Source organism: Amphiura filiformis, chromosome 17 (assembly GCF_039555335.1).
Source record: "Amphiura filiformis chromosome 17, Afil_fr2py, whole genome shotgun sequence".
Taxonomy (NCBI): Eukaryota; Metazoa; Echinodermata; class Ophiuroidea; order Amphilepidida; family Amphiuridae; genus Amphiura; species Amphiura filiformis.
The window spans coordinates 45,811,785-45,834,207 of record NC_092644.1 but is presented as its reverse complement, the minus strand read 5'-3'; the positions used below and the strand labels follow the sequence as shown (position 1 = coordinate 45,834,207).

General features: G+C 34.1%; 2 protein-coding genes across 2 annotated transcripts in view; both read left to right on the top strand.

Moving 5' to 3' along the window:
• Positions 1 to 22,423, top strand: part of LOC140137875 (short transient receptor potential channel 4-like) — a 236,144-nt gene that overhangs the window by 181,017 nt on the left and 32,704 nt on the right. The window contains 1 exon segment of the mRNA XM_072159679.1: positions 20,743 to 20,867. Within this exon segment, the coding sequence (XP_072015780.1) occupies positions 20,743 to 20,867 (125 nt within the window).
• Positions 2,385 to 12,175, top strand: LOC140137874 (transient receptor potential protein-like). Its single transcript, XM_072159678.1, is given in 6 exon segments — positions 2,385 to 3,630; positions 3,633 to 3,973; positions 4,833 to 5,031; positions 7,906 to 8,082; positions 8,509 to 8,553; positions 10,311 to 12,175. Coding segments are annotated over 6 exon segments (1,767 nt in total). The 5' UTR covers positions 2,385 to 3,258; the 3' UTR covers positions 10,944 to 12,175.

Sequence of the window (22,423 nt, the reverse complement as noted above, 5' to 3'; positions counted from 1 at the left end):
TTACAAGCGTGTGCCTGCCGCGTATATGAGCACGGAATTGCTGGCCGGGCAGCAATAACCCGTGTAGCTACGGTCCGTGATCATGGGGTTATGCGAGGGTCATAGGTTCGAATCCCGGGGTGCCAAAAAATTCTTCTTCTCCTTGACTTTTTCGGATCTTCTTTGACTTCCGATCCCAAAAAGCAGGGTCCAGTGTTAGGGTTAAATTAATGTCTAATAATATGTACTTAAAGTGTCTGTAGTTGGGAGGAAAAGCCATCCACATTGAAGATATACATTTTGTTCCTAAAAAGACCTACAATTTGAGGTCCTTGGGGAGAGGGAATGTATATCTTCAATACGAAAAGTCAAAATGTTCAAATGGTCGGCTTTTCCTCGCAGCTATCATTGGTATTATAAAGTTTACTTCGAAGACTGTTAAATGTCAAAAATATCAATTTGTAATAATTTGCTATACAATTTGCATTATATCGAAAATTATTTGATATCAGAATTCAGAATGCAATTTGATGTGTCTGATGTGATGTGCTCTCATGTCCCACAAAACATACATACTGTGCAAACGTTGCTAGCTGATATTGAATGATAAAATGTTTAACGTTCAATATAACAAATGTTTCTATTCTTAAAATCGTTATAATTTGGTGTGAAGAGTAGACCATTCAAGATTTTTTTTTCATAGGGCACAGGATAAAAAGAACTACTAAATAATGAAGTAGTAACGAGCTATTTATATATTGCTTCACCATAGTAATTCGCAATTAAGTCAAGTATCTACTGAAAGTTCAATTATATTATTGTTACACGACTACGCAAGCAAAAAACCCATTAATAACATTTAATAACACGTCAACATAATCGGGAACAAATCAATTGCACATGTTTCTGGCTTGTTGACATATTTCGTCCTGTTTACCCACATACTTATACCCTAAGAATAACCATAATAAGAAAATAACCTGTATTGTGAAAAATAGACTACGTTGTACAATGAAGAGCGTCACCCAAGAGCTGCGCCTAATTCCGTCTAATGCGGCCCATACACGATCAATTTGATTGATCAATATTGGGGACCCTAAATGCAGGTTTGGATACAAAATAATATCTCTCTTCAATATTATTGAAGATATCTAGTCTAGTTTGATTCTGATGGTTGGATAATAAAATCATTATTGATGTTCGTGTGTAGAGTGCACAATAGCAGATTTTGTATCCACTCTTGAATCTAGGGTCTTTGATATTGATCAATCAAATTGATCGAGAATAGGCCGCATATGATGCACCATTCTCAAAATAATCAGAGGGGTGTGTCCGATAGGAGTGGCGTATACATTGCTCAAGTACAAAAAAAAGAAGATAATTATAAACAAGTTTAAGGTGGTACTACACCCCTTGATAAATTTGTGACTGTTTTTGCATTTTTCCCAAAAATAATAACACACTGGTTACAAAAGTTATGTATATTGTAGGGGCAAGGAATCCAGTGACTCAAGATAAGCGGTACGTTATTTATGATAAGAAAAGAGGTACTGCAAGAATGTTATTTCTTAATATATAATGAACCACTTGTCTTGAATCACTGAAATTTCAGTGAAGTAATTGATTTAATTACATAACATTACCAGTGTATATTTATTTTTATTTATCAGGGGTGTAGTACCACCTTAAGTGTGTGTTTTAATTTCTTTTCACATATTGCAAACAATATGCTTCATTCCAGATCCAATGTTCACTTGTGTGAGCAACTAACATTTTTGTGCTTAATTGAAGCACATTATGATACTATTTCAAACTATCCAGGGGAGTGATTTTCTTTGCAGGTTGTTTCTTATATGGGTGTTCTATTAAGAAGAGCTTATTTCCCAACCGTGTCAAGTCCATGTGTGGCGTTGTGATACTTATTTGAAATGTACTGCTTTTTATATTCAAATTGATGATTTATAATGCTTAAAATGGGGGTTTGCCAATTGGTCTAATGCCATTTGGTCTAATATCCATTTCGTTTACATCCATTTCGTCTGAACCCATTTGGTCTATTTCTATTACGTCCAATAATCATTTGGTCCGATAACCATTTGGTCCGATAACCATTTAGTCTAATAACCAATAAGTCTAAAACCATTTAGTCTAACAACCATTTAGTCTAATACCCATTTGGTCTATAACCAATAGGTCTAATAGCCATTTGGTCTAATACTCATTTGGTCTACAAACCATTTAGTCTTACAAGCATTTAGTTTATTAATAAATAGACGAAATGGTATTAGACTAACTGGTTATTAGACCATACGAGTATTAGACCTAACAGTTATTAGACCAAATGGGTATTAGACCAAATGGTTATTAAAGAAATATTAGACCAAATGGTTATTAGATTATATGGTTAGTAGACCAAACAAACAATATTAGACTAAATGGACATTAGACTATATGATTATTAGACTACGTGGCAATTAGCCTTTCTGGTAATAGACCAATTGAATATAGACTAAACGGGAATTAGACGAAATAGTATTAGACAAAATGGCAATAGACCCTTAAAATGTATAATAATTATGTTAAGTAGCACAAAACAGGAACATCATGGATATAAATAATAAAATAACTTATTTGAACATAAAAGTAGTATATTTTAAAACGTATCACAAGAAAGCACATGGATTGAACACGGTTTGGAAATAAGCTCTTAGAGCAATAACCTACCCCAACCATTATTCGTTCCCTCAAATCCTAACCTTTATCCTGAACCCTAAACTAACTTCAGTCAGTTTGTCAACAATAAAAATATTTACTGATGGAATCGCTGCAAACAGATAAACGATTTTGATAGCGGTGGACAGGATTTGATTGTAGAATTTAAATTGGTAAACATTGCAATGAGTACACGGTTTATACTTGAATGAGAGATATTTGTGCTCTTTTTGTCACAAGCTGCAAAATATATTTCAAGAAAACAAATGATGAAATCTTACTTGTAATTTTCTTTATTTTTGACATTCTAATCCTGTTTTGTTCTGTTAATCCGTAGAAGCTAAACCTTTACGATTATAATATGGCATTCTAGCTGTTTAGTATTTAGAATCATCAAATAATATCATATTGTATTCATGTTCAATGTTTATATTCATTTTCTGGGATATCTAATTAATTGGTATTGTAATACTAAATCTGGATGAAGCTTTATTTATAAATATGAAAACTAAATAACCTCTGTGTTGTGAATTATTGACACTTATTATACAGTTTCGTAAACAACAGATGGAGCCTGGAGATCCGACAACCACAACAGGGAGTTTTGAAATAATTCCAACAAATTACAATACGGGACCAACTTTTGAACCAGATTACACAACGACCAGTGGAGGTTCTGGTGAACCTTTTTCAACAGTACCGCCCGATGACGAAGATAAACAGGAACTGATACTTTCATCAATTAAAGCTTTGTCGAAAAAAATCGACAATCTACAAATGAATCAAGACCAATTTGAATCAACTGTATATCACAATATAACTAGATTGAGTAAAGTTCTGTCAGATCTTGACACCAATGTGGTTGCTTTGAAAAGCAGTTCAAGTGAAAGTGTGTCCGTATCTAACAGTAGACGAAGGCGAGGGAGTGCCGCAGGGGTCTTGATAATAAAATCGACTTTGGTGTCGGTAACATAACTGGTCATAGGATAAACTGGGATAAATATCACCCGATGCTCATATCTGAAGGATTATTTGCTGTTGCAAAAGTTATGAGCTTTCTAAGACCCATTTCTTTGACTGTGATGAACCGGCACGTCGGACCTATGCAGATTTCACTTGGTGGTATGATCTTCGACATCAGCAAGTTTTTACTTATATTCTCCTTTGTGTGGTTTGCCTTCTCGTTGGGTATGAATCAGCTATTCTGGTATTATACAGAATTTTCGAGGAGTGTATGTATTGACCAGGGAACAGGATTGCACTGCAGACCCCCCTTTGGAACGTAAGTCGCAAGCTAGATTGAATCATATTTTCATATTAAAATGGTATGTTTAAGGCGAGTCTGAGCGGTGCCTAAGCTAGCGGGTTTGTGCTCAAATATTGAGCAAAATTAAGCACACATGCACAGGGAAATGTATAAGTTCAATACGTGCGATCCCACGTCTCATGGAAATGAGTATTATTTCCCCTATGTGCCTGATTTTTCCTGTGGAGGGGAGTAGCGCAAACCTTTGTTTTGGTCATACCTCAATAACAGCAATACATAGAAATGTGACCAGTGGCTTTCTGGACTCATTTTCCGTTAGAAATAAACTGTATTACCGAAACTGGACAAATATGGGCTAAATGCTCCGACTCGCCTTAAGGGGGTACTACACCCCTGTGGTAAATTTGCGACTATTTTTGCACTTTTCTCAAAAAATAATACCACACTGGTAACAAAAGTTATGTATATTATTGGGGCAAGGAATCCAATTACTACACTGAAATTACAGTGACTCAAGACAAGCAGTTCAGTATATATGATAGGAAACGAGGTACATCATAGCGGTACCTTATTTATTATTATAAATAACAAATCGCTTATCTTGGGTCGCTGAAATTCCAGTGTAGTAATTGGATTCCTTGCCCCTATAATATACATAACTTTTTTTACCACTGTTTTATTAGTTTTTGAGAAAAATGCAAAAATAGACACAAATTTATCGAGGGGTGTAGTACCCCCTTAAAGACACATAAAATAAAAAAAGTTGATACTATATTGCATGGTTTTGTTGGTTATAATCAACAGAGCTAATTGTTGATGGCTTCTTAATAAACGAAAAATTTTTTCTGCTTTCTCAACCCCTTTTATTCTACAGAATAACGGACACCATGGCAACACTGTTTTGGGCCTTGTTTGGCTTGCCAGATTTAGAAATTCTGGATCTGAAAGGAATAGACCACGTGTTTACAGAGTTCGTTGGTACAGCTCTGTATGCTGCTTATCACGTCATAGCCATTGTTGTACTGCTCAACGTCTTAATTGCTATGATGAGCAACACCTACACAAGAATTGAGGTAAATGATATATATTTTTATGTTCATATTTTCTTTAATTCCTATCGAGCTTGTTATTTGTGCATGATGCTGTTTGATTAAAGTAATAACACATAACACTTATTAAAAACTATTTTCTGATGGATGCCAATTAAGCACCTAATTAACAATGCTTGGTCTGCTGCATACTCGTAAATAGTTGGTTCTTATTAATATCTTTAACAACTGTGCATGTGTTTCTTTATAACTCTTTCTATGTTCTCTAACTTTTCTTTAGGTAATTCACTGCCCCGTAAATAACAAGGGGAGTATATCCACTAAACGACCTTTCCTTCCTTTTCTTTATTGTGTTCTTTTTGAAAGATTCAATAACACTAACTCTGAAAACAATTCTGAGGAAAATATTTACAATTGTGAGAAGAAACCGGTGAATCATAAAACCATTTTTTTAAAAGTATTGTTTTTCTCTATAAATTTGTATTTCTATATATCCAACTATCCAGGGTTACCAGAATAAGGTTTGTTACTGTAATTCATGTCACCGTAGTAATATTTCGTCAAAGCATGCATGTACCGTAAACTGGAGTAACTTTGATCCATATTGACACATGTTACCCACCTCCATGTCTCTATTAAATCTTCTTATTCAAACCAAGGACAACAATCCAAGTTATCCCGCAGATGAGGCAGACACAATTTATTTAGATCTCCAATGGTTCTATAGATACATTTTTGAAGGCCTCAAGCTCATACTCATATTTATATACACTAATAATATTTATATGGTATATAACATTTGAAATGCATTTGAAGGGACAATCTGAGATTTGTTTGGTTTTGGTCAAAACATTTTGCCCATTTCAACAAAATTGTTATTGCTCATCGATCTTCATATGATCCTGGTAAAGACTATATCCCAAGCGTCGACTGCTTGAGTGTGCATGTTAATCTGCTTATCGAATTCCACAGCCTCGCTTGTGCGAGGACCTTTATTTTAGATATAAAATTTTGGTATATTGACCTTTTCTGTAAATCCCATAGTTCCTTGCGGTTAGACCCAAAATGTCGTCATTTGACGCCACGCCGACTTGCAATGTGCAGTAACGATGTTCGCTAAACGATGTGCGCATCGGCATGGCGTCAAATGGCGACATATCGGGTAACACCGCAAAGAATTATTGGATTTACCGAAAAGGCCAATTGAATCTCTGATTGTCCTTAAGTAACGATTTTATTAAATGTATTATTGATTTTGTGAAAATCCGCGGTGGCCAATGTCAATGCAAATTAATTTTTTTCATGGTTTTAGATGAATGTTTTTTCGACTTGGAAACAACAAACTCATGCTCCGACAATCATGAGAAAAAAGATAGAAATCTGGAGCAACAAAGTTGGGTAACAAAAGCAATTGAACCAATGTAACTCCAGCCAGACATCCCATATCTTCCCGATTATCCTGATAAAGTATATCTGTAATTCGTTCCAAAGAGTCGCTTTATCCGGATTTATATTTATATATAATATATATATCTCTTCCGCCCCTTTGTTTTGCAACATAAGAGTGTTACCGTTCAACAGCTTTAAACGTCTTAATAATCAAATACAATTTTGCAGAAGTTTCGGATATGAATAATTTAAATATTTGATACGCCCATAAGTTATCCCAGTTTGCGGTACATGAGGTCAAGATCCTCATGGCGAATTTGAAGTATACTGGTGCAACCAACCATATTAAACAGATTGGAAAAAAATCGATGACTCTGCAGCAGAAAGACGTATGTCCTGTAGCTGCTGTATGTATGTGCATAGTACATGCATTGATGTACTGTATATGGTATATAATGTACATGGTTGTATATCACAGCTAATACATATAACATCTAATGGACATAAGTCTTTCCGCTGCAGAACCATCGAGTTGATAAAACATGTTTCCGTCACAGTTTATCCACAATGGGCCACTCAAGATAATACTTATAAGTACTGCACCGAAGTGCTGTAAAGGTGTTATGTAATCAACCCTTAGTATTATTAAACGAAAGTTTGTAAATTGTCAAATTATACATTGTATTTCCAAACCTGTTTTGACCACCGTAATGTTATCTTAGTTAAGAACACTACATATTTGTAAGCTACGATATGAATAGACTGAAAGTCTCAAACACTTTATTTGAATTGAAAACATCAGGAAACTCTAGTACTGTGTTTTTCCATGGCCAACCAAATATATCTGTAAGAAATGGATACTTAATCAGGTCATTCCATCTAAACCTTAATTGTTACTGCAGACAGGTCATTTTAATTATTAAGTAAACATCTCAAAACAAAAACATTGCAATGGTCAAAACAGGTTTTTAGATATTGTATTGCATTGTTTTGGTAAACATTTACGAGCTCTTTGTTAAAGCTTACAGGTACCTGATGAATATCCGTATCATAAAGTAGGCAACACCTGGCAATCAAATCAAACTTTTACCATAAAACAGTAAATTTCACTGATCAGAAAACAGTTTCATGTTATGTAGCCGCTACTGTTGCAAATCACCGTGGCCAAATATGTACACACTATTGTCGCACACCCAATCATTTTAAAAGCACATTTTTCATGTTACTCCAAAAAGTTTTGTATACTGAGTCAGTGACGGTTTTATCAAGTAATGTCATCTTTTCTACGTCAATCTTCATTGGATATTTCGTCCGTAATGTTCTAATGTCGCTATCTCATTCTCTTCGACTTCTTTTCCTCCAGATATATAATCATTGTTATTTTAGTAGTTAATATTGTATCAAATGTATCATATAATCACATGTTACCAATAGTGTCGGTAGATCGCTCATGAGATGACAAATATAAATAAGTACCTAACAACATTGTCACTTCTGTTTCCTTTGTAGGAAGATGCTGATATCCAGTGGAAGTTCTCACGATCGAGACTCTGGATGAGTTTCTTTGAAGGTCGTGGTACCGTTGCTGTGCCCTTCAATTGTATTCCTACACCCAAAACGATCTATTACATCATGAAGTGGTTTCGAGATTGGTGTCGCGGCGAGAAAACAAGAGCAAAGAAACAGGTATATTTATTCATATGTATGCCTTTCATTACTTCTATTTGTGTACATCACAACAGGAAACGTGTATTTTGACGCCTTCTTATTAAAATATTTCTTCAATTTGGCAAGGAGAAGATGTAATGCATAGAAAATTATACAACCTGCTCTTTCTTGGCCAACTACTGTCAGCTTATTTAATGTGATTCGTTTTAAAGGCTGATGATTTCAATGGAATAGGCTATACAAAATGTATAAATATGAGTTAACCAATTGAATATATTATTCATATTAAGCAGAGCATTATGATATAGTTTCTCTATATGGGCAGACAATGTATTAAATTTATGAAAGGAATAGAAAAACTTAACTATGTGAGTTTTTATTCTGTGTGAACTTTTATTTGCTATATTATTTCTATTAAATACAATATCAACATTTTAAATGCAGGAAAGGAGCAAGGCTTTCATGGAAGAGCGTAATAGACAGTATCAGGTAAGAGATTGATAATTACAACGTACCTTTAAGGGGGTACTACACCCCTCGATAAATGTGTGTCTATTTTTGCATTTTTCTCAAAAACTAATCACACACTGGTAACAAAAGTTATGTATATTATTGGGGCAAGGAATCCAATTACTACACTGGAATTTTAGTAACCCAAGGCAAGCGGTTCGTTATTTATGATACGAAATAGGATGTATCTAATTTCCTATATACGGAACCGCTTGTCGTGAGTCACTGAAATTTCAGTGTAATAATTGATTCCTTGCCCCTAATAATACATAACTTTTGTTACCAGTGTGTTATTATTTTGGAGAAAAATACAAAAATAGTCACACATTTACCACAGGGGTGTAGTACCCCCTTAAGAAGGTTAACACCTGTGGCCATTTAGCCTACGTATGGGTGTGAATCAATAGATTTCGCAAACTTGTAGAAAGCAAGCAACTGGTTTTTTTTGCCAGTTTTTCTTGAGCTTGGTAACAATTAACTAATAATATTGTAGGCTGATGGCATTTATGTAAATATATAAGCAAAACACCCCCAGCCGGTCCCGAAGGACAATTAGACTTGAGGAACATAAGAATGTAGCAATTGAACAATATATACCATAGTGCCGTGTTGTGAGAAAAAATTCTGTCACCACGAGTTTTCGCTAGATTACTATGTAAGGCTGATCAGGAAATGGAATTATGACCAGCAACTATTAGTATTCAATATTATTTGACATTTTGACAGAATATACAATTATGTTATCGTAATAATATTTCTTTATTGTGATAAAACGGCTGTTGTAATTCAATATTTAGCTTGATCAAGTTTACGGACAATTATTAAATCTAAGAGAGCTAAAGACGACCTATCATTTCAGCTGAATGTAATTTGGTGACTTGGACATATATTCATAACTTGCACAGATAATAATGTCCAAGACATGCTGTAAGCTATCAAAACCTACCGACAAGACTATTAACAATTTTTACCGAACATGTACGGACAAGATCACCAATAAGCTACATGTATATTCAGTGATTCCAGCGAAAGCATAAGAAATAAAATTGTTTATAAATTGCCTAAAGGGGAAGGATATTAAAGCCATTACAATTGTCATTAGGTATTTTTAAAATGAAAAATTTGCCATAAACCGAGGAAAACAGCAGTATTGACAAGGTCGAAGCCCCATTCAAATACATGTAGGTAATTTCTCTACTGGTTAAAGTAGAGAAATACATGTAGCTAATTTCTCTGCGTAAGTAGAGAAATTACAGATTCATGTTTAATGTATTATTTTGTCTTTAAGACATGGCTTTCGGCTTAAACACCACCAGGCTATGTTAGCACATCTTTGATACTAACATCTAAATTTTTAATCACTAAAATGTGTTAATCACAGCAAATCACTGAATATGCATTTAAAGAAAGTATGCGCTTGACAATATGACGTCTTGCAGCTTACGCATTGATGTTCCTTTGAAATCAGGTTTTGAAACGAATAATTAGAGGCATGCCGTCATACGTGGGGCATTTAATAATCACATCACTTTTGGACAAACCCGTATTGCTTTAAATGCTAACATTACCCAGGAGTTTTTCACAGGTGGGGAGGTGGGCAAGGGGCAAGGTGGTCAGAGGGCAAGGCGACTTTCAGGGAGCAAAATCTGACCAAAATGGTCAGAAAATGCCTACAAATTAATTTAAATCGATTAAGTTCAGGTTTTACCTAACTTATTTTCTGACCATTCTCACAGGAAATCATGGGAAAGCTAGTGAAGAGGTACATATTCGACGCCAAGAGGGACGACGAAGAGGGTAACCAGGAACAATGGGTGAACCGCATCAAGCAAGACATATCTGGATTCAAATATGAGATGTTTGAAGCACTCTCCGGTATGGACAAAAAGATGGCCGACATGGAGAGCAGAATTGTCAATGGTCAACTGGGTGCCGACCCTTTAGGAACTGACATGTTTCATGCCATGGAAGAAGTAGTCAAGAAACCGCCCTCTAGGACAGATAGTATGCAATCCGTAAAATCGGAAGTTTCAGATGCTTTAGGTGCACCTACATCCAATCTCAAAGATTCTAAATCATCTTGTTTTTCCCCACCCTCGATTTGGGATGACGGTTCTATGGAATTGCCGTCCAAGGCAAACCGTTACAAACCAAAATCACCATCTATGCCAGCGGATATAGCCAACTATCAGTACCCTCCCGATTGGGAACGGTATCAACCTATACTATACATCGATGAAGATCCGTTAGTGCCGTTACTAGGCAGTCCACGTCATAGTTTAAAACGACGTAGACATAGTTCAAGTCAACTAAATCACATCAATAGCTTTCGACGAAGAAGTATTCGGGAGAATATTACGAAAGTTTGACAAATGGATTATTTGTGAATCTTGGTTTTGTTAACATTTGAAATATTGCCTCTTTGATGATGTATTTAAGAAATAAGAATCTCATTTTTATATAATAGTTGTACACAGTTGTATATTTGAATGGATTAAAGAAAGATTAATTCTGTGTATTATTTAAGGATATTCTATGTACCCTGGGTGTTTATTTAATATTCGGTGTAATTGTATGTGATACAATTTAGGAAATATAGTATTTTAAAAAGGTATTTAGGATTATTTAATCGAAATTCCTTCCCACATACAATATAACTATGTGTATTTAATAACAAAGGAGATGGATCAACCATCGCGCTGAATATAATGTTATGCAATACGACCATTAAATTGTGGGAAGAAATTTTGGTACACACTGGATTTCGGTATATAAACCCAGGGTCCACGCATTGATTATCATTGTTTACGCGAAAACATTTTTTGACTTGAACATTTTCTTGTTACATGGTTACATATCAAATGATTGTTTTCCTCTTTGAGGTTGGTTTTGTAAATAATAAAATTGTGGACCATATAGTTTCTGTCCATACCTGTAATGGGGTATCAAAATATATCAAGTTTATTGTATATCTTTTGAGGTAATGAAAAATAATGCAGCGAAGATTTTGTAACATAAAATGATTGCAATATTAATGGTGCTCCCATGCCAAAATATATTCTGTAGATAGGTTTCCACTTAGTAATTAAATAATCATAAAAAAATATAGTTCAGCTGGGAAATCTTTTTATATTGCATATTAAAGTACCGTTTCTATGCCATGAAACTCATTTTACTGCTTGACCAAAAAAAAAAATGTTAAAGAAAATTTACAGTTTTATTGTTTGTTTGCTTGATTTATTTTTTCTTTAACCGTGAACACCCAATCAGTTGCAATTAATCATCTGTTCTTCCAATAAAAATAACTATACAAGTAAAAATAATAGAACAGCGCTTTATATAACCGAAACACAACAGCAAGAGAAGTATTCCAATACTGAGCTTGTTAGTTGCTGCTAAGTTATCACCCTAATCTTTTAATCATCATTTTATACCGATCCAGTCAAGCAAGCATCTCTCTCCATCACGGTTGTTTGATGTGATCATTTATTAGTTATTCAAACAAGACATCATGTACAACCAAAATTTAGGCTTAAACAGCTAAAGTTGATATCAATTATGCTAATGTATACAGATGCTTTTGAGTCATTCTCAACTTCAATTTCCCCTCTTTTACAAAATTATTCACTTTTATAGAATTTTTAAAGCTTTTTCGGATATAAAATGTATCTATTTATGACAAGATTGGTGGCGCTATTTAGATACTGAAAATTACTCTTTCTGGCTTTTAATAAAAATAATTCCTTTAATTTTTTGATGAAATATGTTTAAAAATTTCTTGTTGCAAATTAATCAGAATTCCAGGTGATTTAATGTGAATATTAATCTATAGTTTGCAAATAATGAAATATTGATATACATAAACAACCGTGCGCCATCTATAGTTTGCATTTGTTAACTTTAATGAAGTTCGCTAGATTCTATATTCGACATAGAAACAACCGTCTTTAATCTACTCCCTTCAATTTCCAGTTCTACCGAATGTTTGATGACGTAAAATCGATGATATGCTACGTATAGTGGGAATTCCAATTGAATGAACGCAGCTTTCAATAGCGTGACGAATACTGCGCGATGTAACGTGTGCGACTGTCTGAGTAACGCTATTTAATGCCAACGCACTCATTGGTTCTATTTCGCAGTGAGTTTAAAATACGCGAATGTTTGATCGAGTGCAGCTGTTGAAAGCTGCGTTCATTCAATTGGAATTCCCACTAAAGAATGTATGGTGGAAACGGGAATAGTTTAAATGACGAAGACATGTTACAGCGAATATTCTATAACCGTTAAAGAGTCAGTAGGGGCCTTAAGAAAAAATCCGGGTATCGTAGCCTTTTGTTATGTAAGTCTATCCTTTATTGTTATCCTGAAAACAGTATTACCTTGTTTATATTAAGGACAGATATGTTACCTTGTTTATATTTAAACCAATGTGATGCCTTTGATCAATCGTTTTGTTAAAGGTACTGACAAAAACACGTAAGAGTATACTATATAATGTTTCTTTGTGTATTTGAGAAACCCCACTTGGGCATTATATTGTCATTCGCCTAGACTCAACCAAACATAACACTCGTTTGCTATTTTTAACATAATAAAATTATATACACTTTATAAGAAATAATATTTCATTTTGTTCCGTGGTAGTATTTTTTATCTCTAAAACATATCATATTACTTTAGATATCTGCTATCAATTCCCAAAACACATTCAAATACATACGAAAACTTAAAATATGTTGCAAAATAATGTTTAGAAAAGCGTTCAATAGCAAATCATTCATTCATTGCTATTCAGATTTATACAGTTTGAAAGTCGCAGTAAATATATTTCGAGGGTTAGTTCCAGGAATTCGAAAGTGACATTTTTGTAATTTAGCAGTTTAAGCGTTTCTCTGTTTTGAAATTTTGACCTTAATATGTAGTTTGATTAATTGCTTTAAATGTTTGCATGTTCCAATATTTCTAATAATCCATTTAATAGATTCAATTTCGTCCAACATGTCAGTTACGACTTTCTTGACTAATCTCTCAATTTTGTAGGTAAAATTGTGATATCAGAGACAGGACACAAGACATACAATATCCAAAATGATTTCAAAGTATTTATATAGTATAATAACAATTATTGACCATTTAAAGTGTTTAAAAAATCTGAAATATTATAGTTAGATGCACTAGTTTATTGACATATTATTATTTATATTTGTAAATGTTATATCATTATTTATATTTAGATATGTGTTTAAATGAGGCGATACGGATGATGCGACCGCAGGTCGGTTTGAATGGTATAATATTTGTTCCATTAATGATTTATCATAATTATTAACTTGTAAATAGAAAGAAATTAATACTCCCTGCATAGGGATATACATTGGTTAAGATTGTGTCTTAAAATCTGTATACCACGTACAGTTGAAATTGCAAATATGGTATGAACGTAAAACGTATACAGGAAATGGTTTACTTTGCAACAATTCAATTATTATACACACACTGACTATAAGTATCGCAACATCTCCAAAATAGGGATTGCAAAGTTTAAACATTAGATAACACTCAATTATCGCCTATCGATTCTACATTATATATGCTGAGGTTCTTAACAGATAAAATTAGCCTATATAGTCACAGGTCGAAATGGTGATATAAACATAATTTGGTAATATAAACATAATATTTTTAAATATTAAAATACCGTATTTTATGCATTTCCACCATTTTAGCTCTCCTTACAACCAAATTGAATATTCATTTCTCGCTGTGACTAAGCTAATCTTAACTGTGGCATAAGAAAAAACCGTGGCATATATTACGAAGTGTAGAATCGATAATACCCAATTTAAAACAAACCGGAATATTATGTAAAGATATAAGCAAAACACCTCGCAGCCGGTCCAGAAGGACAATTAGAGCAGAGGAAGGATGTAGCGACTGAACAATTTATAACATTGCGCCATGTTGTGATCAAAATCCCCACACCACGAGTTTTTGGCTAGATTAGCTTAGATTAATATGTAAGGCAGATCAGGATATGACCAACAACAATCAGTATTTAATATGACAACTATTGACTGTAGAATTATTTAATTAACTTGACGGATTTCAATTCCATCTTTTCTTATTTCAGACAAAGTCTTTTTGACATTTTGACAGAAAATACAATTATATATTTATCATATCGTAATAGTGTTTCTTTATTGTGATAAATCGGATGTTGAAATTCTATATTTAGCTTGACCAAGTTGACGGACAGTTATTGTAATCTAAGAGAGCTAAAGACGACCCATCATTTCATTTGAATGTAGTGACTTGGACGACACATACGTTCATAACTTGTACAGATAATGTCAAAGACATGCTGTAAGTAATCAAAACCTACCGACAAGACTATTAACAAATTTTACCGAACATGTCCAGACAAGATCACCAATAAGCTACATGTATATATTGTGTGACGAAGTCGGTATTAATTTAATAAAAAGGAAGGCCGATTAAAGTACGTACCTGTTATGTAGATTACTCCAGATTTTGGTAATGTTGTATAATATCAGTCAAAATTTGTTGCTGATGACATTGACATCTCTCGGGAGTCGAAGCATAAAAAGACCTTATCTGAAGAAAAAAACTGACGTCGTACAGTTATGACCTAAATTCACACGGGCTATTAATCATTCAATATCTGCATTACAGTTTATACTGTAGCTTGGCCTGAATTATAATTATTTCAAGTCCCTTTTAGAATATGCACCGTTTGCCGGGCATGTTCGAATATTCTATCTCAAAACTGTCGCCATGCAAGACTTGCACCCAGAGGATGATTTAAGGAAGCCCCATCATGCACTGTAAAAGTGTTATCACTAGAGTTTCAACTGCCACTTTACTTTTCAAATCCCATTGAACTCTGTGCAAAAGATGTTGTTTTAGAATTGCCCGTGTGTCATTATTACTTGGTCGATTTCAGATCTAAAGTGATGTATGCATGATGGATAATTCACACCTACTGTAGATAACATAAAATGTGAAATCGACCAACCTTTAGAAGGTGTTTTTATTGTAAATATATCTGTCAAAATTCAAATTTCACCATGCACGTGTGTATGCAGTGGGCGGGCAGTGGTGTCATGTTCACTCGCACAGCTGTGCTAACCGCAAGACTTGCTGGGAAGTGCTTAAATCATCCTCTGACTTGCACCTCTATAATAATTTTATCTCAGATATCATTTGATCTCAGGAAAGTTTTTTAAGCAAAATATATGTCTAAGTTGTAAAATATATCTTATTGCCCAACAATGAAAACAATTAGATTTTTATTGGGTCAAATTTTTAATTCTGGTTGCGAAATATTGTTGTTATTGGCATAAAAATTTAACCTGTGCTAAATTGATACATTGAACGACCGCTATATTCTGTACAATCCTATACATGCACGGATGTCTAGTATACAGTACGTAAAAGAAGCCCGTGTGATTTTTATTGAATAGCCCGATTGTCTTCGAATAGACGTGACAAATTCCTTACAAAAGGATAAGTATGAAGAGTGTTATCGTTCCCAATCTGCGTATGCGTTTTCATGCTCAAAGGCCGACACACCGACAACGACGCCAAATTTAGTAGACAGGATTAGTTTTTCGTACGTGAATACATGACGTTCAAATTGACGCGTTCACGTACCCGGTCTAAATCACGCCGACTAATGCATCCATCCAACGCCATTGAACGTTGTTTCGTGTTTGACGCTTTTTGACGGTTACTGGGACCATTAAATTAAATACTGTACCACTTTACGCCTGACATGCAAAACGTTAGTCATAAACGTTAACTTTGAATTACGCTTTGGCTTACTTATCTTTCATTTTAAAATTAGTCTCCAAATTTAGACCAATACTGACTTACCTTTGTATGACTATCAATAACTTCAGACACTGTTTAATATAAGGTTTATTGGCGGACTCAACAGAACACTTATTTGGACTAGATAATTGACTTCTTTAAAAACATTTTGGCAAGATTTGTAAACCATTTTCGTTTTCTGTACTGGTTTCGCGTTTCATTTAAATGAGAATATTGAACATTTGAGTTTGTTAATTGGGTTTGAATTTCATTGGGCGTTAAGGATTGGACAAACATTAATGTACCTTCCTTGGATAATGAGCCATGTTTATGACATATAATACTTTAACACAGATCATATGCATATTATTTATCAAGTGTAACGCAGTTGTAGACTGGTTCGTCGTAGTTGGTGTATACATAGGGTAATTTTATATTTAAGCTTATTCATTTGGTTCCAGAATAATGTTTCAATATTTGAATTTATAAATGAATACAATCATTAATAATTGTTTAATGTAGTAAAGCTTCGTAGATATATCACACATACCCTTTTGTATTGCGGTGACCAATATTGAGTCGGTACGAAACGGGTGCTAATACAGGTAGAGATAATAACAGTTTATTTAAAACCAAATTATTACATTTTCCTCCAATATTTATTACAACATTTTTAAACGGTGGTTGATTTTAGCTTTATATAGTTATTTTGTGTTTAAACATAATATATTGTCATGTTTGTTAAAAACATTATATCTTCGATGGCTACGCATTATTTTTATTCTTTGAATGTTCGATATCATGATTTGGCTCTTAGCATGAATTTGTGGAACAATATAAACATCACAAAAACTATTGGATTGCACATTACCATATCGATTTTATTCCTCTAACAGACCATATACTGCACCTGGTTCATTGACTTAATGTTTATCTGCTGGATACCTCAGCTGCAGATAATATTGCTGCAACTTTCTAAAGCATTTCATATTTAAATAAGATATCTAACAAACGACAGCTATCGTGGATACTGATTTCTTGCGCTTACATGATGATATTATTATGAATTACGATTTTGATGTTTTATCTATTTTTTAACAATATTAGGTGTTTTGAAAAAGTATTTTGAGTAGGTTTAGCCACATGTTATTACACCAATGTAAATAGAGCATATTTAGTAAGACATTCGGGATTATAGTATCCACAAAGTCCCAAAAATAGAAAAGAAAGATTAAATGATGACGTATAGAGGCCTATTACCAGTTTTAGGCCAAAGTCACACAGAGGTGCTAATGTTATAGTACATATACACATATTTGTAAAGATGACGTATTGAAATAATCCGTCTTCTGCGTTTATTGTAGTTTATTCATTAATTCAAGTGTATCATACAACGTGATGCATCTTTTAAGAGGCATCACGATGCATCGTGATGCATCTTAAAAGAAGGGGCATTTTTAATACACATACCATATTTCAATATATATTCTGTTCAGAGCCGAATGTATTGAATATATGACATTGCGCGTGGTCGCATAGAGGCTAATAACTGCGCATCGGTTGTTTTGAGGTTGATCATTTCATTATTCATAGAAACAGTACCCGTAAGAACTCAAATACCCTATATTTTTGTAGGTCATTGTTTTGAGTTATGTGTAAAGAGGGCTGAACAACAACAGGGTCCATTTCAGTAAACTTTACGATAACTCATTAAAGTCAATAAATCGTAACGCACACGAGTTTTCCAAAGTATATGGTACTTTGTAGAATAAACTTTTACAAAACATCAAAGTGTTATTTTTCAATAATATATAGATTTTAAAAATGAAAATCGATTCGACCAACAATACGTCGTGTACCCTTAAGTCTCCGGTCCATCGCACTACGTGATCTATTCTTCGTCCAAGATCATACCTTTCAATAACCTGAATTTGCGTCCAAATTCACTGATATACTTTTGTAGGTCATGATGGTTCTTGAGTTAGCCAGTAAAGGGCTGAAACAACATTTGTTTTGTAATTACATGTACATAACTCATTTCAGCAACAAAAATCAAATTATGCCCTCGAAGTAATGAATAGAAGTGATTTTGCAAAATATCACAGTGTCATTTTTGAACATTTAGTTGACGCAAGTGACTATGCATATACCCCAAAATACGTCGTACATTTTTTATGGAGGCGGTACATCGCAAACGTCCATTTTTCGAAATCCAAGAGTCACATATCTTCAAAACTGAATTTGCGTCCGCGTATTCAAAGCCCTTTATATATGTGATTGATTTAGCACATCGCGTATATTCATGAGGTTATGAATACGTATCCATAGCCACATGAATATACGCGATGCGTGTGATTCAATCGTATTTTGTTGCGAAATCTCGCACATAAATAACACGCGGTTGCGTATCGTTTCTTTACGCGCAAAGAAGCGCAGGTAATCACCGCGAATAAGCCCACGTACTTGTGCATCGCGTATTAAATTTGCATTAAAACAGTGAAAGAAAGATACATTTTCAAACAAATATTTTTTATTTTCATGAAACAAATTTGTAAAATGACGGTAATGAATGACAATAACTTTGCACCATCTGTTTCACGGTAATTGTGTGAAATTGACAGGATTTGTGTTGAGCCCTGTATTAAAAAAACCCTCCGATTTCACGCAATGACCTCAACGCAGAAACATACCCGTAATAACACAAAAAACAGATACCCGTAATTTGTAATTACCTCATTGTGTTAGAATAACTTGTGGCAATTACTCACTGACTGAACATTCCAGGGGTCCATTTCATTCAACTTTACGAAGCTTCGTAAGTCTCGAAATCGTTCGTAACTTACGACGAGTGGTAAGTTCCATTTCATTAAACTTACTTACGCACGGTACACTTCGTAAGTAATATGGATTTACTACAGGGACCCTTCGTATAGTTACGTCTAGTATTGGGTATTTGTAACTTTACAAACTGTCACTTGAGCTACGAAGGGTTAAAAGTTTAGTGAAATGACCCCAGGACCATTTTGTGAACAAATAATAATGAAAATTGTATATTTGCAGTCATTTGGTATACTTAAACATTAGCCCACCAACTGCTTCAGGCGATGGTTAGATTTTGAGTGTACAATGCTATACCTTTCCATAAAATATGTTTTAAGATGTAAGGAATGTAAGTCTTCTACCTCTGTATTGAGGATATCATTTTATAATAATAAATATGAACATAATTAACTGTAAACCAATCGATATCACTGTGTTTTTGAAGTTTTTGACGTACTGACCTGTTTGCTTTATATCGTCTTGGGTTTTAACTCGCGTTTGCCAGCGTTTTTTCAGGGTTTTTTTTATACGAGATAATTGCTGCAAATCGATTTATTTTGACCTGTAACAGGTGTAGAGGAGAGTCTATGTCGTATCACCTCGGAGAGTAAAATTGTAGATAAAAATGTTTGTTTTTGTGACAGTTACTACAAAACAATCATGTGCCGCTTTAGTTGATTATGATGTTGACAGCGCTTCTTGGCGCGCTGTCACTACCTCCCAAAAAGGACTTTGAAATATGATTTGACTTTTTAGTCAGGTACAAGAAAGTTCTGTAACCAAGAATGCATCAAAGTGACGTTTATAGTGACGATGAATATCCTGCTGTCATGATGTCCTATGACGCCTGATGATGATATTGGCACCAAGCGGAGGAAAAGAAGGACTCCTCTGCAGGAAGGAGGAGAGAGTATATTTTCTTCTTGGTTCTGCATCTAAGAATGCAAGCCATATTTAAGCCATATTGATGATGATGATGAATATGATGAATATGATGAATATGATGAATATGATGATAATGGTGATGATGATGATGATGATGATGATGATGATGATGATGATGATGATGATGATGATGATGATGACAAAAAACAACTTGGCCCGGCCTCAACTTCTAGCCCACCATTTGAAAGAAAAATGATGCGTCCCGTTAAATTCTGTAACTGACTAATTACTAATCAACGAACCAATCAGTAATCAGCTACTGACCAATTCACAAACAGTGGTCAGTGATCAGCAATTGTATTCAGTTTGTCTTTTGTTTGTCTTTCTTGATTTTTATCTCTATATATCAGTAATCAGCTCTGACCCCTCTGTGGTCTGTGATATAATGATCAGATTACTATCTTTTAAACTGCTGATTCAATAACATTGAACCAATTGGCTCCATTTCTTTTAAGTAAACTAAAGCACACTACTTTACATAGTCTCTTGTTACTCTCTTTAATTTATTTATTTTGAACACATTTTGATGATTATAATTATAAGATTACTATTTTTTGCTTTTTTCAGATATCATCAAGGTGTTATTGGACCACTCTATACAACTCGGTGATGCACTATTACGTGCTGTAGATGAACAATTCATTATTGCCGCGCAAATGATATCAGACTATATTAAAGCCAAAAACATTCCAGTAAGTATAAGTATATATTAATGAGATATTGCTATTATACAATGTTGCAAAACCATATATAAAAGACGCCTAAACTTGTTTAGAAACAACTTTTCGCTGCAATAAAATATCCTAGAGTGAAAAATCTCGGGGCGTAGGATAGCGTAGACATTATTATTACCAACACAGTCTTCCTATCAAAATGAACATATTAATCATTCTACAAGTCTTAAAATGATCATATCAATCATTTTAGTTTATTTGATCATCATTTTAGTGAGGTGACTAGGTTGGTTTACACATAACTATTAGAATCCGTTTTTAAGCGCCATTTTCATGCGCTCATATTCCTGTTAATTTTTTTCAAATGTATGCCCTCTAAAAATCACACCGAGTGATTCATTTCGCCACGTTTGCATTATGCAACAAATCGATCAAAGAAATAATCTCGCCTTTTATCAAAACCAAATGTAGTACCATTAAAACATTGTCATATAATTGCCGTTTAATATTTCGTACAATATGTCGTAATTGTGATTATACCAGCACACATATTAAACATATCTCACTTTTTCCTATCCTCGGTTCGTGGCGAAAGGTCTCTGGAATAGTGTTTTTTTTCTTGTTTTTGTTTGTCTTTCTTGATTTTTATCTCTATATATCCCGTCAAATTCCGTCTACCCCTCTGCGGTCTGTAGAATATAATGATCAGATTACTAGCTGGTAAACTGCTGATTCCAAGTTTTATTCTCCTTATCATGCTTATGCAATTTTAAGTTCTCAATGTTTTATACGTTTCGTAAATTTCATAGGGCTACCAGAAGAATAACGAATCTTCTAATACATTGAGAACCTATAATGTTTAAAGTGCATAACAGTGAATAAAACTTGGAATCAACAATTTTCAGCATCTGTCCAGCTAGTAATCTGATATTTTATACACACAGTAGAGCTATCATTTTATACACACAGCAAAGGTAGGTAGATGGGACATGTACAGAGATTTGAATAAAAATCAATCGAGAAGAAAATAAAAACAAGATTAAAAAAACAAACAAACAAAAAAATCACTATCACAGAGCCCTTCCGATTCAAACCGAGGTTATCTTTTCCCAGGTCATCGTTTCGTTGTTTAGTGGTTTGGGTGTATGCGTTTCGAGACCCAAAGGAGGTCTAGGGTTCAAATGCCAGCTCCGCCTCATTTTAATTTTTCCTATTTTCCTATATGAGTTTCTCCCTTCTTTTCTAAATGCTGCTTCTTAAAGCTGGAAATAAAATCCAGCGTAACCTTAAATTATGAATTTATTTGAAACGTTGCCATTTTCACATGCGCTATGCAAAATTATTAAGTCACTGCGCGAATATGTGAGCATGCAAACTTAGACCATTATACTTAAATGAATTATTTAACCTATGTTACATCTCTGCAGGTTACCTGCTACTTCTTGCGCTGAAAAGTCATAAAACAACTAAACGATTCTTTACTTTATATTGGGCGACGTCAGGCTAGGCTTTCCAGTCTATTGTTAGATATCCCTTTATAATTCAGCGGTTTTTAGGATGCGCAGAATCTATAC